At 36.6% G+C, this 15,319-nt stretch overlaps 1 protein-coding gene across 1 annotated transcript; it reads right to left on the bottom strand.

Annotated features, from left to right (window-relative positions):
• On the bottom strand, positions 1–8,765 carry LOC112156799 (zinc finger protein 664). Its single transcript, XM_024289168.1, has 2 exons — positions 8,712–8,765; positions 1–1,734 (listed from the first exon to the last, which is right to left on the bottom strand). Exon 2 carries the CDS (start codon positions 1,715–1,717, stop codon positions 443–445), a length of 1,275 nt encoding a protein of 424 aa, XP_024144936.1. The 5' UTR covers positions 1,718–1,734; positions 8,712–8,765; the 3' UTR covers positions 1–442.
• Positions 8,766–15,319: the final 6,554 nt, after the last annotated feature.

The following is a 15,319-nucleotide window of genomic DNA, read 5'->3' as shown; positions in this document are numbered from 1 at the left end:
TGATGTTCAGATCCACTTTATTCTTCACAGTAATCATTTGAACAGAACACTGAACACTAAAAAGAACAAAGAAACACTTCAAACCTCTGCTAGAAAAAATGAATCACATGAACACAAGACAGAAACACCAGTCGGTTTCTTTATCCGCTTGTTCTTTACTACTGTATTTAGAAAAATCTTGTTCTCTCTTACTAATTTACTTGACCTTGCAAAATATAAACTGCAAACTCTGCTTTTTGTTTAAAAATATAAAATTCACTGATCATACAAAGTCTTGGAATAACTGATGTATACAAAAAAAATCTATGTTGTCATGGCAACACGCAGACACATGCATCATCTCAACAAAGTATTATTTTTGTGCCCAACTTAGTTTTTGTGAAAGTTTCTTATTGGTAGATGTATTATACCATAAATTCTTTCGTTTGCCATGAAAAAGACATCACTCATGAACTTTCATGTGGGTTTTGAGACTAGATGTACAATTAAAACTTGCATTACATGCTTTACAACTAAAAGGCTTCTGTCCTGTATGAATTTTCATGTGTCTTTTAAGACTAGACAGTTCACTCAAACTTCTACCACATTCTTTACAAGTAAAAGGCTTGTCTCCTGTGTGAGTTCTCATGTGTGCTTCGTAACTAAACATTGTCCTAAAACTTAAACTACATTCTTTACAAGAAAAAACCTTCTTTCCTGTGTGAGTTCTCATGTGTGTTTCAAGACTAAACGTTGTCTTAAAAGCTCTGCTACATTCTTTACAAGTAAAAAGCTTCTTTCTTGGGTGAGTTTTCATGTGTGCTCTCAGAGCAGATTCTTGACTAAAACTTCCACCACATTCTTTACAAGAAACAAGTTTGTATCCTCTGTGACTTCTCATGTGTGTTCTGAGAGAAGAAGGTAGGCGGAATTTTTTGTCACATTCTTTACATGAAAAAAGCTTCTCTCCTTTGTGGATTTTTATGTGACATATGAACTGAGACATGGTATAGAAACCTTTTTTACATTCTTTACAGACATGAAGTGTTTCACCAGACTTGGTTTTCATGCGAATATGGAGATTCTTGACCATTCTTGAGCTTTCATCAGACTCTACAGAGGAAGGTTTCTTTTCTTTAGGAGATTGGGCACTTTCCTCACCCAAACTTGCCATCTCTGAGTTTTTTCTAACATCAGAGTCACAATGACCTTCTGACATGTGAGAGCTGGCCACACTTTGGACATGACCTCTGTCACTTCTCTTCCTCTGATCTCTGTTCTGTGGCTCTGTCTCTTCATCTGAAGTTGATGTTGATTCGTCATCCTGACTATCAGTTACATTAAAGCACTGCTCATTTTTCAGATCTGCTTCAATGTTCTCATGTTCCTTATAAATAGAAATCTCCATCAAGGTCTCCGTCTCCTGCTTCAGATCAAGCTGATCTTCATTCTGACTGATGGCAAACTTTTCTTGCTCCTCTTTAATCTGTGGAGGTTCTGGTTCCTCCTCCTCTTTAATCTGTAGAGGTTCTGGTTCATTCAGTTCCTCTTTAACATGTAGAGGTTCTGGTTCCTTCAGTTCCTCTTTAATCTGTGGAGGTTCTGGTTCATTCAGTTCCATTTCAATCTGTAGATGTTCTGGTTCCTTCAGTTCCTCTGTAGTCTGTTGACGTTCTGGATCCTCCTTTTCCTCTCTGAAGTTCCTCTGCTGGTTGCAGAGATCTTTCTCTTCAGTCATCCAGTGCTGGGGGAGAACTGCAGGAACACAAACACAAGAAAAAACATTTTATAGCTTATTGGAACTTTGTGTATTGTCCAGCCAATATCAGTGCCAATATTGATCGACCAGAAACTCAGCTTCAATATTCAAATTAATGTTGGCCACATGGCGAGATGCACATTGCTGCTTTGCCCACATGTATTTTAAATGTGTCTAAGGCTGGATTTTGTTGTTGGTGCCACACATCTAAAGTTTAACTTAAAGAGGTTCTACCATGAAAATTCTACTTTTTGAGATTTTAAATGCATTTTACTCTTCATTCCTCACTGAAAAGAACCCCAAAGCGGTATTTTGATCCGTTCATGCATTTAAGAGTAATCCTCTAAAAACCTGCACTGTCTGCAGCAGCCCCTCCCATACCCACGAAAATGAGCGGTTGGAAATGTGCTGACCTAAGCACAATGCCAACAGCTCCCTCCAGGAAGAGTCTGTGCTGCAAGCTCCGCCCCAAGACTAAACCAACACCCAATTTATCCCTTTATCCAGTAATGATCTGTAAAAACAACTTGGATTTTAGCAGCATATATCTTCCAGTTGTCTCATGTCTTCAATAAATTCCAGCTCAAATAGGTGTTACTTAAACCGTGCTGCTCCTGGGTATCATAAAAACACGCTAACGTAGCTGGAAAGTGTGGGAAACGGTCAAAATAAAAGAGGTGTCCAATGTAATTTCTACAAGGCAGAACTTGTGTTCCATCAGATCACTATGGCGATGCATGAACACCTGAAAACAAAGCATGTTGTGACTGAGTTTGATCACGCTGAACAGTTTCGTCTAGCATAACATCTAAGCTAACATTTTGTTAGCATAAAGCCTAAACACTTCAAGTTTAGAGATAATGATAGTTTAGATGTGTTTTACATCCAGTCCCCGATTAGTCGACTAATCGAAAAAAATAATCAGAGATTAGTCGACTATTGAAATAGTCGTTTGTGGCGCCCCTAATGTGCATCCGTCTTTGAAGAAGTTTGGGTTATTTTCATGGGAGAAATACAGAGATGCAGATTTTGTCTGGGATGACGTCATGAAGTGAACAGCAGCAGCAGGTGGAGCTTCAGGAATCGAGCCGTTTTACTTCCAGGTAGGAACAAACTAGGGGTGTATGGGATCATGGATGATCTGTGGTGCGTATGGTTCAGACACACACACGCACGCTGGCTTAAGAGAATCTTTCAGGGAGGAGCAACAGCTGTCCCGTGCTGTGGCAGGACGAAGCTGCTGCTCCATCTATAACAGGGAAGGGCGGTATGGCAAGCAAAAGGTTTAAAAAAAAAAACGCCTGCAAAAGCGGGCAGTGCAGTTTAAATATTGAAATGTTCCTGCAGTTTTAATAAATCAGTTAGTACCAATCAAATAATTTAAGTTTAATTTAAACTGTTTTATTTAGGATTTCATTTGGGGGGTGGGGGGCATGAGAAAAAAAATGTGCATTTTTGGAGTTACTGCAGAAAGATTTGATCATTTCAAAACTAATTTCAGGCATTCGTCTCTCAGTTTTTGTAGATTTAGTGTCAAGACATGAACATTTCAGAGATAATCTGACTGCAGCACATACAAGTTCCTATCAAATTAAAATTAAGTCTTAAAAACATTGTTCTAAAGCAGCAAATATATTGCAGTTATTTTATATTATTTTCTAATTTCTTCTGAACATAAACTATAGGTACTGCTGTGCAGCAGAAGATAATAAAATGTAAACTTAAAATAAACAGTTCTGGTAATAGATTTAATCATCATTTCACTCAGTCATCTGACATGTGTACATGTTGGAGGATTGATCAAACACATAAGATCTCTTCATTTAGTGTCATGTCAGGAGTCGTTAAAAACAAGTTTATTTTACTATTATTAGATCACCTCATTAAGAAATGAGCATAAACGCCACTAATGTAAATTCATTATTGATACATAATAAAAAAACAAATTATTATAATTCGGAGTTCTATTCGTTAATATTTTAACAAAACCCTCAAACTCAACAGAACTCCAGAACCACAATCGAGTCCCCGCCCCCCTGTGCGCGGCTGTTACGAGCCTGCGCAGTCTCTCCTTCTCTCCTCTTTCAGCCCCGCGTGACACGTGACGCGCGGCAATAGACAGACTGTTATGGGCTCAAAATGGGGACTTTAATATTCAAAAGCGCAACGGAATTTATTCGCAACCGCAACGTAAGATTCGCAACCGCAATTGCATGTTCACACATAAATCAAGATTCAGTAAACCACAAAATAAATCCTGTATCCTGTATCCAAAGATTTGGGTTTGTTTTTCGAGCATTTACTTTGCGGTTGTGAATCAAAATCCTGCATGTGAATTCCTGAAGCTGCGGTTGCGAATTGTGTCCCTGTCTTTACACGTCTTTCTGATAGTGGATGACCACAAACCTAACGGTCCAATCAAAGAGCAGATCGGTTCATGCTGTCCATCCCTCCGCAGTCTTAAGGTGGAATTGAACAATAATATATATTACTGCATTGGAAATCACGTGACATACGGCGTGACAAACGTGTGGCTCGAGTAATGAATGGCGGAGGTCCGAAGAAGTACCAAAATAAGCACAAAAGGAGACGCAGTGTTTTACAATCGACTTCAAAAACCTTTAGAACAAAATAATCTGATGGAGAGGAATCATCACAGGACAGGAATCACATTTTAATAGAGAGAAATTAACCTGGGAAGCGTGAACTGTGTGCTAAAGTGGGTGCTAGCAACTCAGGGGTAGCATGCTAGCTTAGTTCTCCCATGTATGTTTTTATTAATGTTTCATATTTTAAAACATGGCGGATGTTAAGCGCTCATATTTACGTTCAACTAGGGCTGGGCGATATGGGAATTTTCATATTGCGATATCGTTTTTTTCATTTTGTGCGATAACGATATTAAAAACGATATCAATCAAAAAATCAAAGTAATCTTTATTGCAAAGAGCTTTAGGGCTTCAGATTTTTACACCTCAACCCCCCCCCCCCATTAAATCTTAGTTAGTTCAAATTAAACTTTCATTATTTCTTTGTATTAACTGTAGTATTGAAACTAACTGTGAGGAACATTTAAATATTTCTAATAAATATTGTACATATACATAATGTACACAATAGTTAAACCATAACGGTGGTATGTTTTCAATAGGCTGTACAGAAATTCTGATTTATTTTAATCTGACTGCAGCACATACAAGTTCCTTTCAAATTAAAATTAAGTCTTAAAAACATTGTTCTAAAGCAGCAAATATATTGCAGTTATTTTATATTATTTTCTAATTTCTTCTGAACAGAAATTATAGGTACTGCTGTGCAGCAGAAGATAATAAAATGTAAACTTAAAATAAACAGTTCTGATAATAGATTTAATCATCATTTCACTCAGTCATCTGACATGTGTACATGTTGGAGGATTGATCAAACACATAAGATCTCTTCATTTAGTGTCATGTCAGGAGTCGTTAAAAACAAGTTTATTTTACTATTATTAGATCACCTCATTAAGAAATGAGCATAAACGCCACGAATGTAACTAACAAATTTATTATTGATACACAATAAAACAAATTATTCTAATTCGAAGCTCTATACAAAAGCTTTTGGTTAAGGGCGGCCGTGGTGCAGTGGTAGGGCGGTCGACTCCTGATCAGAAGTGAGCGGGTTCGATTCCCGCCTTGCCCGCCCATGTGTCGAAGTGTCCTTGGGCAAGACACTGAACCCCGAATTGCCTCTGGTGGGAGGTTGGCACCAGTGTTCGGCAGCGGAGCCACCACCAGTGTGTGAATGTGTGTGTGAATGGGTGAATGGGTCTGTGACTGTGAAGCGCTTTGGGCCCTCGAAGGAGGGTAGAAAGCGCTATACAAGTAAACGCCATTTAATATTTTAACAAAACCCTCAAACTCTAAACTCTACAGCCACAATCAAGTCCCCGGCTCCCTGCGCACGGCTGTTCTGAACATGCGCAGTCTCTCCTTCTCTCCTCTTTCAGCCCCGCGTGACACGTAACGCGCGGCAATAGACAGACTGTCTCCTTTTTCTTTTTTCATGGAGGTTCTCCTCTAAATCAGGTGTTTAAACTCCTGATTTTAAACTCTGTGGGTCTGTCGGTCAGAAACAGAATAATCCAGTCGGACCGAACCATTTTCAATGTAGAGGAGGGGGGTCCGCAGACGATGTTTCTAAAACAAAATATATAAACATCGTTACCTTGACATTAAAAATAAAAGTATTTGCGATTATATATTGATTATTGGTTTACTGAAATTATGTTTTCTGTTTTGCCCCCCCCCTCAGTCTGGGCTCCTAGAATCAGCCGCTCCGTAAGAAGAAGAAGAAGAAGAAGGGCGGGTCTTCCGGGGGTTTCTCCCGTGTTCATTTAAAATGCAAGTCTATCGCAATAGACTCATTTCACTATCGAGAAAAAGTATTATTGCAATAATGATAATTATTGTTTTATCGCCCAGCCCTAGATCATATGTATGGATATAGTTCACTTTGAAAGGCTTAAAAAATCATGGTAGGGCCCCTTTAAAGTTTAAGTCTCATTAGATGTCACACACCTAGATGTGTGAAATTTGTTCTCCACATTTGATCCACCCCGTGGAGGAGCAGTGAGCTGCAAAACCAGCTGCGCTCAGGGGCCATTTGGTGGACTTTAAGCCCAAGCTACCAGTAATCCAAACCTTAAACCGTCCTCTGGGTTCATGCAGAAAAGAAAACATCCAGCACGGGCCCAAACGCATTTAGAAAATGATGTGACAATACTCACAAAAAAATGCTAGTGTTTTGAAATCAAGTACTTCTAAAAAACAAACACATAAGTAGAAACTGCTTAGTGTGGACAACATGTATTTAACTGCAAAAAAAACTAAACATTATACACAGTTTCTGATTTGTGAAAGCTTGTATTGATTTGTGAAATTTAGAAATAGGATGATTTTATCGCATTTTTTGTACTCTGACCACATTAGGACAGGTCCTGTTCAAAAACGGCTGCATCTAGAGAACTCAAACCTGGATTAAATGATCATTTAGATAGTAAATAATACTTCAAACAAGGTTGATTTGGGAAAGTTTCGATTGATTTTTTGAATTTGTGAAATAGGGTGATTTTTAGAATGAATTCAGAGGTAAGAATCACTGTACAGCAGTGTTCCTCATTCCAGGTCCTCGAGAGCCGCCACCCTGCCTATTTTCCAGATCTCCAAGTCCTGCCAGCTGCTGATTCGTTCAGTCAGATGTCTCCACATTCTGATTGAATGAACACACCTGGTCCAGGTAATCAGCAGCAAGCAGTACACAAAGAGCTGGAAAACAGGCAGGGTGGCGGCTCTCGAGGACCTGGAATGAGGAACACAGTTGTACAGAGACAAAAATGGCTATGGGCTATTATGGTCAGGGTTTTGGTTTTTTAGAACACTTTTTCCTTATTTTTTGTCTGATTTATTCTGAAGTACCTGTTTTTGTGTTTTGTTTTGCCCCATACTGCCCTTGTCCCTGCTATCCTTGATCTTTTGGACTCGTGTCTCGTCAGCAGAGTCAGTATATGTGTCCTAAATTTGCACACATTTACTGGCATAATGGTTTTCTGGCATTCATGCTCTGCAGCACTTTGTGTTTTTAAAAAATAAATATTCGTTCTTTAACACCTGTTGACCTCTTTTTTGTGCATTTTGGTCCTCGACCTACAATTCAGCTTTCTTGTACTTTTACCCACAAAGTTTCAGCCTGATCTGATGTAGCATTTTGTAGTGCTGCTCCATTGTCATTTCGATGGAGAATTATCTTTGCTTAAAGCTGTGATGTAAGCACCGAGTTGTCGTCAAGACGACTGAAAACTAACCGATTCTTTAAATGTTAATCAGTTAATCAGGTTGGTGATATTCATTGACTGCGGTCAAGTGAGCCGCTGTCAAACCAGCCGCGCTACAAAAAAGTCATGTGCCCGTATTACACGGTTTACGGCAGAGCATGAAACTCGGTGGAAGAGCTTTCTGTTGGAGCATTAGAACGTCAGATGTGCTTGGAGTAAAATGAAAAAGAGAAATAAAATTCTACAAAAAAACTATGTATTCTATCAGTGCATATTTGTACTAATATTTGTACTAATAATCTGTTATTTATTATGTCCTTTCTAAAAACAAATGTTTTCAATAATGAAGTTAAATAAAGTAATTTAAAAAAATAAATTAGTCCATAAGTCCAGGCCTTGGACACTATATGCTTATTGTACAGGTCACCCTCTACTACCTCACAAAGACTTGTGGACTAGAAATAAGTCCAAATTTACAAATGTCCAAATTTCTTGTCAAAAATGCAATGTTTAAGTACTATTTTTCAAAAACTATACAGTAAAAGTACACAAGTCTTTGTGAGGTAATAGAGGGTGACCTGTACAACAAGCATATAGTGTACAAGTCCTGGAATTAAGCACCAAATTATTTTAAATTTAAATTCAAAGATGGCTATTTTGACTTATTTCTCGTCAAAAATGCAAAGTTTAAAGACACTTTTTCCAAAAACTATACAGTAAAAGTACAAAAGTCTCCTTGGGGTAATAGATGGTGACCTGTAGAACAAGTATTTCCTGTCTAAGGCCTGGAATTATGGACTCATTTATTTTTAAATGACTTTATTTAACTTCATTATTGAAAACTCTGAACATTTCTCTTTAGAAAGGACATAATAAATAACAGATTATTAGTGCAAATATGCACTGATAGAATACATAGTTTTTTTTTGTAGAATTTTATTTGTCTTTTTCATTTTACTCCGAGCACATCAGACGTTCTATTGCTCCAACAGAAAGCTCTTCCACCGAGTTTCATGCTCTGCCGTAAACCGTGTAATACGGGCGCATGACTTTTTTGTAGCGCGGGTGAGGGAACAGCGACTCACTTAAACGCAGTTATTCATTGTGTGGTTTCAACAATAGCATTAAGCTTTATGGAATGTGTGTGTTTTAACATACCTATATCGTGGAGCTGAAGCTGTGGTTTCCAGGCGATATCCAGCAGTCTGCGCTGACGACAGAGCTCCTGCTCGTACTGGACGATGGTTCCTTCACAGAGTCTGCAGATTTCTTCAGCAGCAGCAGCTAGTCGCTCGCTGATCAACTCTCTCAGAGACTGAAGGGAAGACATGGTTCCTGCAGCTGCAGAAGATCTTCAGCTCCAACAAACACCAAAGTCCTCTGAACACAAGCTAACGCTGCTAGCATGCTAAGGCCTCGTGCCGTTCTTCTTCTTCTGTGGTTTATCAGCGGTTCGTAAACAGCGTCATGGCGCATTAGCGCCACCAGCTGGTCTGGAACGTAAATCAAACTATTTTTACCTCCATACTAAATCAGATTCTTCCTCTATTTCTGTCTTTATCAGAGATTAAATCCAACATCAGTGACTCGATTATATATTCATGTTATTTTACTGTATGTTAAGTATTTTAAAACGTCAAAATGCAAAAAGAAGAAACAGGAAGTAAAAAAGAAAATAAAATAAATATATTTACAGAGAGCAGGCAAACTCCACACAGAAAAATCTTAGGTGGGATTTGAACCAGCAACTACACACTGTGAGGTGAGAACACTAACCCCAACTGAACTGTACAGCCTGTAGCTGCAACTTCTAAATCATAATATTCATCAACCATAAAAACAAGACGAAACATAAAAATGCATAAAAACAGGGGGAAAAGTCACAAGTATATTTTAACAATAGACTGCAAAGATTTAATAGCTGGTGTGATGTTCTTCCTCTTTCTCTCTTCCTCTTTTTAAAAGAACATAAAAAATGTAATGTATTCCTAAACTATAACAATGTATGACGAAATCTATAAGAACCAAAAATTGTATAAAGAAAATTAAAAAGCATCACAACCCTAAAAAACATGGAGAATAACAACCAGTATTCAAAAAAAAATAATTCTGGTAAATTAAAAACACAGGAGATCATTTTGAAATCATTGAAAAATAGAAAAAAAGTTTTCCAAAAACTAAATAATCAGTTCAGAAAATGCATAAAATATAAAGAGCTTCTTTCTCACCTTCAAAAACTTTAATAAAAATTGCTGATGATAATTAATTTAAAGGTGAGACCAAATATATATATATATATATATTTTTCCCTTTCGTTTAGTTTTTCTGCCTTAAATGTGTGATACGTTACATTTGGTTTATATTAAACAACTAATAACACTTGTTTTTATTTAAACTTTTTTTTTAAGTTTGAGAGTAATAGTTTCCAATATTATTTATTTTAACATTTAATAATATAAAATATAAAGCAAAGTGTTTATTTTTTGTTTCTCCCTGAAGAAATGAATGTGATGTTGGAGCAACAACAATGTTATAATAGATTTATTAATATGAGGTTGGAAGCTGAAGAAGGAGATATTTGTTATTGAGATAAAATAAATAACTAGTTTATGTGAAACGGTAATAATAATAATAATAATATCCATATCTGGGAATGTGGAGAAACTAAAATAAATCCCTTGAGGCTTTTTCTGAGTTCACTAAACAATTATCAGAGCTATGCTAGAGAAATTCAGGAAAAAAGGAGACAAATCACAGATATTAAGGGGCCACCTTTTATTAAATAATCCTGGATCAATGTTAAAGAAGAAATAAAAGAAATAATTAAAAAGGAATTACCTTCAAATGTATGGCTATATCTGCTTGGTGTGATTCCTGGTGACATCTTCAAGAGGAAACCAAGAAATACACCTTGAATATTGTTAATCATTGAAAGAAAAATGGAAAAGTTCCAAAATTAGTTTGGAAAAACTGACTCTTTTCCTTCATATGGAGTTTGATGTTTTTAACGAGAAATGGAGAAAAAGAATATTTCTGTCTTTAATTTGTAAGCAAATGAATAACTTAGCATGAATATATATGGGAATGACTGTAGACAATTTCCCAATTCGAAAATTGGATAAATGAGTAAACCAATGAATGGAAGATGGAAGCTCAGTTGAGATCCGACTCCTTTTATTCTTCTTTCTGCTGTTTCTGACTTATTGTGTGTCCATCGTCCGTTGGTGAATGCATGTAAAAATATGCGCCGTGTTTAGTCATGTGCTGTTGTAACATCATTTTGTCTATTAAGTTTTGTGTTGTGTTAGATTCTTGGTTGTATTTGAGGTATCAATAGACTCAATATACAGTATATCCCCATGATCCCGTGACGTATTTTTGATTGTAATTTAACAGTGAAACTTTGTATTTAAGAAAGATTGTAGTCAAAACAAATAAAATTGTAGCAAAGACAAATCACATTGTAAAAAATATAAAAATTGTGGTCAAAACAAAACCAAATCTTAGTAAAAACAAAAACAAATCGTAGTCAAAACAAAGACAAATTGTAGTAAAAACAAAAACAAATCGTGGTCAAAACCAAACCAAATTGTAGTAAAACAAAAACAAATTGTGGTCAAAACAAAAACAAATCTTAGTAAAAACAAATCGTAGTCAGAACAAAGAAAAATCTTACTAAAAGAAAAAAAGAAATTGTGGTCAAAACCAAACCAAATTGTAGTCAAAATAAAAACAAATTGTAGTAAAAACAAAAACAAATTGTGGTTAAAAAAACACATCTTGGTACAAACAAAAACAAACTGTTGTCAAAACAAAAACAAATTGTGGTCAAAACAAAAACAAATTGTAGTCAGAACAAAGACAAATCTTAGTAAAAACAAAACCAAATAACGCTTACAAAGAAATTGTAGTAAAAACAAACCCAAATCGCATTGAAAAGCAAAGACAAATCGTAGTCAAAACAAAAGCAAACTGTGGTAAAAAAAGACAAGTCCTAGTTGAAAAAATCTAAATGTTATGTTTTTATTATTCAAAATAATTTCCTTATGAATTTGCTTCTTCTTTGACAGAAATCATACCTCAGTGTGAACACAGCATTATATGCCTATTAATGAAGAGACCATTTAAAATCACCAAACTAAAATGAGATTATAGAGCATTGTTTTTTATTCTACAGGCTCAACAGCTTGTTTATTCCTGAGACTCAATAAATAAGCCTGTGACCCCGGGATGTTTTTTGGAAACAAGTTAAATTTTTGAGACTAAAAAAAAGTTGTTTTAAAAAAAGACAAATCGTATTCACAATAGACGTGTAAAACAAAACTAAATGTGTATTCATATTTTTCTGCAAGGTTGTACACAAAGTATTATTTTTGTGCATAACTTTTTTTATGAATATGTTAGTTATTAATAGATTTACCTCATAAAATACTTTATTACATTAAAAGGAAAAAGACATCAGTTAGAACTCGCATGAACTCTCATGTGAGTTTTGAGATGAGATATATTATTAAAACTTGTATTACATTCTATGCAAGTAAACGGCTTCTCTCCTGTATGAGTTTCCAAGTGTCTTTTAAGACTAGACACTTTACCAAATATTCCATCATAATCTTTACAAGTAAGATCCTTCTGTTTTGCAAAAATGTCCACGTGTCTTTTGAGAATCCATTTTTTACTAAAACTCTTACCACATTTTTTACAAGTGAAAGACTTCTCACCTGTGTGAGTTCTCATGTGTGACTTGAGAGAAGAACTTCTACGAAATTTTTTGTCACATTCTTTACAAGAAAAAAGCTTCTCTCCTTTGTGGATTTTCATGTGAAATATGAACTGAGACAAGTTATAAAAAACTTCTTTACATTCTTTACAGACATAAACTATTTCCTCAGACCTGGTTTTCATGCAGATGTAGAGATTATTGACTCTTGAGCTTTCATCAGAATGTACAGAAGAAAATCTCTTATCCATAGAAGACTGGGTGCATGCCTCACCCAAACTTGCCATCTCTAAGTTTTTTCTAACATCAGAGTCACAATGACCTTCTGACATGTGACAACAGTCCACACTTTGGACATGACTTCTGCCAGTTCTCTTCCTCTGATCTCTGTTCTGTGGCTCTGTCTCTTCATCTGCAGTTGATGTTGATTCGTCATCCTGACTATCAGTTACATTAAAGCTCCACTGATTGTTTAGATCTGCTTCACGGTTCTCATGTTCCTCATAAGTAGGAAACTCCATCAAGGTCTCAGTCTCCTGCTTCAGATCAAGCTGATCTTCATCCTGACTGATGAAGAACGTTTCCTGTTCCTCTTTAATGTGTGGAGGTTCTGGATCCTCTTTAATGTGTGGAGGTTCTGGATCCTCTTTAATGTGTGGAGGTTCTGGGTCCTCTTTAATGTGTGGAGGTTCTGGATCATCTTTAATGTGTGGAGGTTCTGGATCCTCCGTTTCCTCCCTGAAGTTCCTCTGCTGGTTGCAGAGATCTTTCTCTTCAGTCACCCAGTGCTGGGGGAGGACTGTAGGAACACAAACACAAGAAGAAGTCATTTTGTAGGTCTACAGGACTCTGTTATTGTCGAGCAGGTTTCAATATAGTCAATATCGGGGCCGATAGTGATCTCGGTCGACCCCTAAACTTAGCTTCAATATTCAAAATTCATGTTGAGTGAAGCCAAGATATGCATTTCTTCATCGCTTGCTCATCTTTTAAAAGCGTCCAAGGATGGATTTTGTTGGTAGAGCCACTCTTTTTAAGTTCCCATTAGATGTCACATACCTAGATGTTTGAAATTTGTTTTTGCATTTGATCCACCCCGTGGAGGAGCGGTGAGCTGCAAAAACAGCCGCGCTCAGGAACCATTTGGTGGTTTAAGCCCAAGTTACCAGTAATCCAAACCTTAAACCGTCCTCTGGGTTCATGCAGCCAAGAAAACATCCAGCACGGGCCCAAACACATTTAGAAACACAGCACTTCTCTTCCTGTTACCACCAGTCAAAGTGAGAGAAACATCAGTGGCATACATCGGTGGATTTTTTTTTTTTTTTTGGAACAATACAGAAAATCTCAAATTATGCAAATATTGGCCAATACCAATAGTGGCACAGATATCATCCCACTCTATCGCTCTTTTTGTCTCCTTTGTCTGGTCCATCAAGAAATGTAGACAAATATGATACATAAAAATACAGTTTCAGTCTCAACTACAAAAGATACACCTCACGTGTCAGATGATTCATAACCCCCCAAATGTAACTAATCTGACAGGATTTTAACAAAGAGAAAGTTTTGAAAACTACGTCAGTGCTGATTTCTTTTCTTGGCCACACGGAAACGGAGGAAGGGTTATGTTAACACCTGAAACAAACATTTAGCCTTAAACGCACTTAAAATATGTGAGGATAATGCAGCAATCTCCATCTTCAGCATAAGTATTACATGTGGTCAACATTATTCCCATCAGTTTTTGTGCTTGGTCACACATAAAATAACATCAGCCTAATAAAAAAAACATTGCAGATCGTTTTAATCTTTGCTTGTTTCTTGTCTCTCCCTACTTAAAAGCAAAAAGTTCTCATGCTGAGAAATATGATTACCTCTGGCTTGAATACTGTAGATTTAAAATACTATTCAGTAATAATACTTTTATCATAAAATTCACAATAAGCTAATGCAAATATATATTAAGGTCAGTATTAATATGGATTCCATGATGTTTTGATGGAGAACTAACTTTATAGCTGTGAGATCAGTGCTGATTCATTGTCAATATGACTAAAAACTAGGGATGTCCCGATCAGGTTTTTTTGGGCCGGATCCGATTCCGAGTCATTTGATTTTGTGTATCTGCTGATACCGAGTCGAGTTGTTTTAGCACAAAATTTGTTGAGTGTTCATGAATAGCTGATATCATTATTAGTTTTAATTTATTGGTTTTATTTATTTATTTTTATGATTATGTGCTTCTTTTTTAAGTTCTTAAGACATCACATTTTCAGTTGTATTACCACAGTAGTTAATTTTCTTAACTGTTGTTTCTCTGTCAGATAAATCAAACAGGCATATCAAAGGACAGCTCGGGTCCTAAGGAGTTATATCACGGCGCTAGCATGTAGCAGTTAGCAGCTGCTGTTTAGCCAGCATGAAGAGCTTCACATTAAAAAGAAACAAAATCTTTTTCTGTTGGAATACCTTTAGAAGTTGTTGTTTGTGTTATGACAATTGAGACACTTGCTGTCAGTTTAAAGCGTTTTTAAAAGAGTTATTGGTCCCGGAAGTTAGCTTTCTAGCTAGCTTTGTTTACATTAGTCTTCTGCTTGAGCTGCTGCCGTTTTCTGCTGCGTTTTCTGGTGATGAGATTTTGTGATCTTTTCATGACATGCAGACTTGTAGTGGAGTATTTATCCGAAATGATAAGATGAAATATAAAGCTCTCATCATAATGAGAATAAATTAAATATCCGATCCTGATCGGACAAAGGAGTCCGATTGTGATCGAGTCCCCAATCACGTGATCGGCCCCAATTTCCGATCACGTGATCAGAAATTGGGGCCGATCACGTGATCGGATCGGGACATCCCTACTGAAAACTAACTGATTCTTTCATTATTAATCAGAACTTTTGATAGTATTTAATTGTCTGATTTCTACAATGACCTTTAGCCATCTGGACTGTGTGTGTTTGAACATACCTATATCGTGGAGCTGAAGCTGTGGTTTCCAGCAGATATCCAGCAGTCTGCGCTGACGACAGAGCTCCTGCTC

Source organism: Oryzias melastigma, linkage group LG2 (genome assembly GCF_002922805.2).
Source record: "Oryzias melastigma strain HK-1 linkage group LG2, ASM292280v2, whole genome shotgun sequence".
Classification (NCBI taxonomy): Eukaryota; Metazoa; Chordata; class Actinopteri; order Beloniformes; family Adrianichthyidae; genus Oryzias; species Oryzias melastigma.
This window is presented reverse-complemented; position numbering and strand designations above follow the sequence as displayed.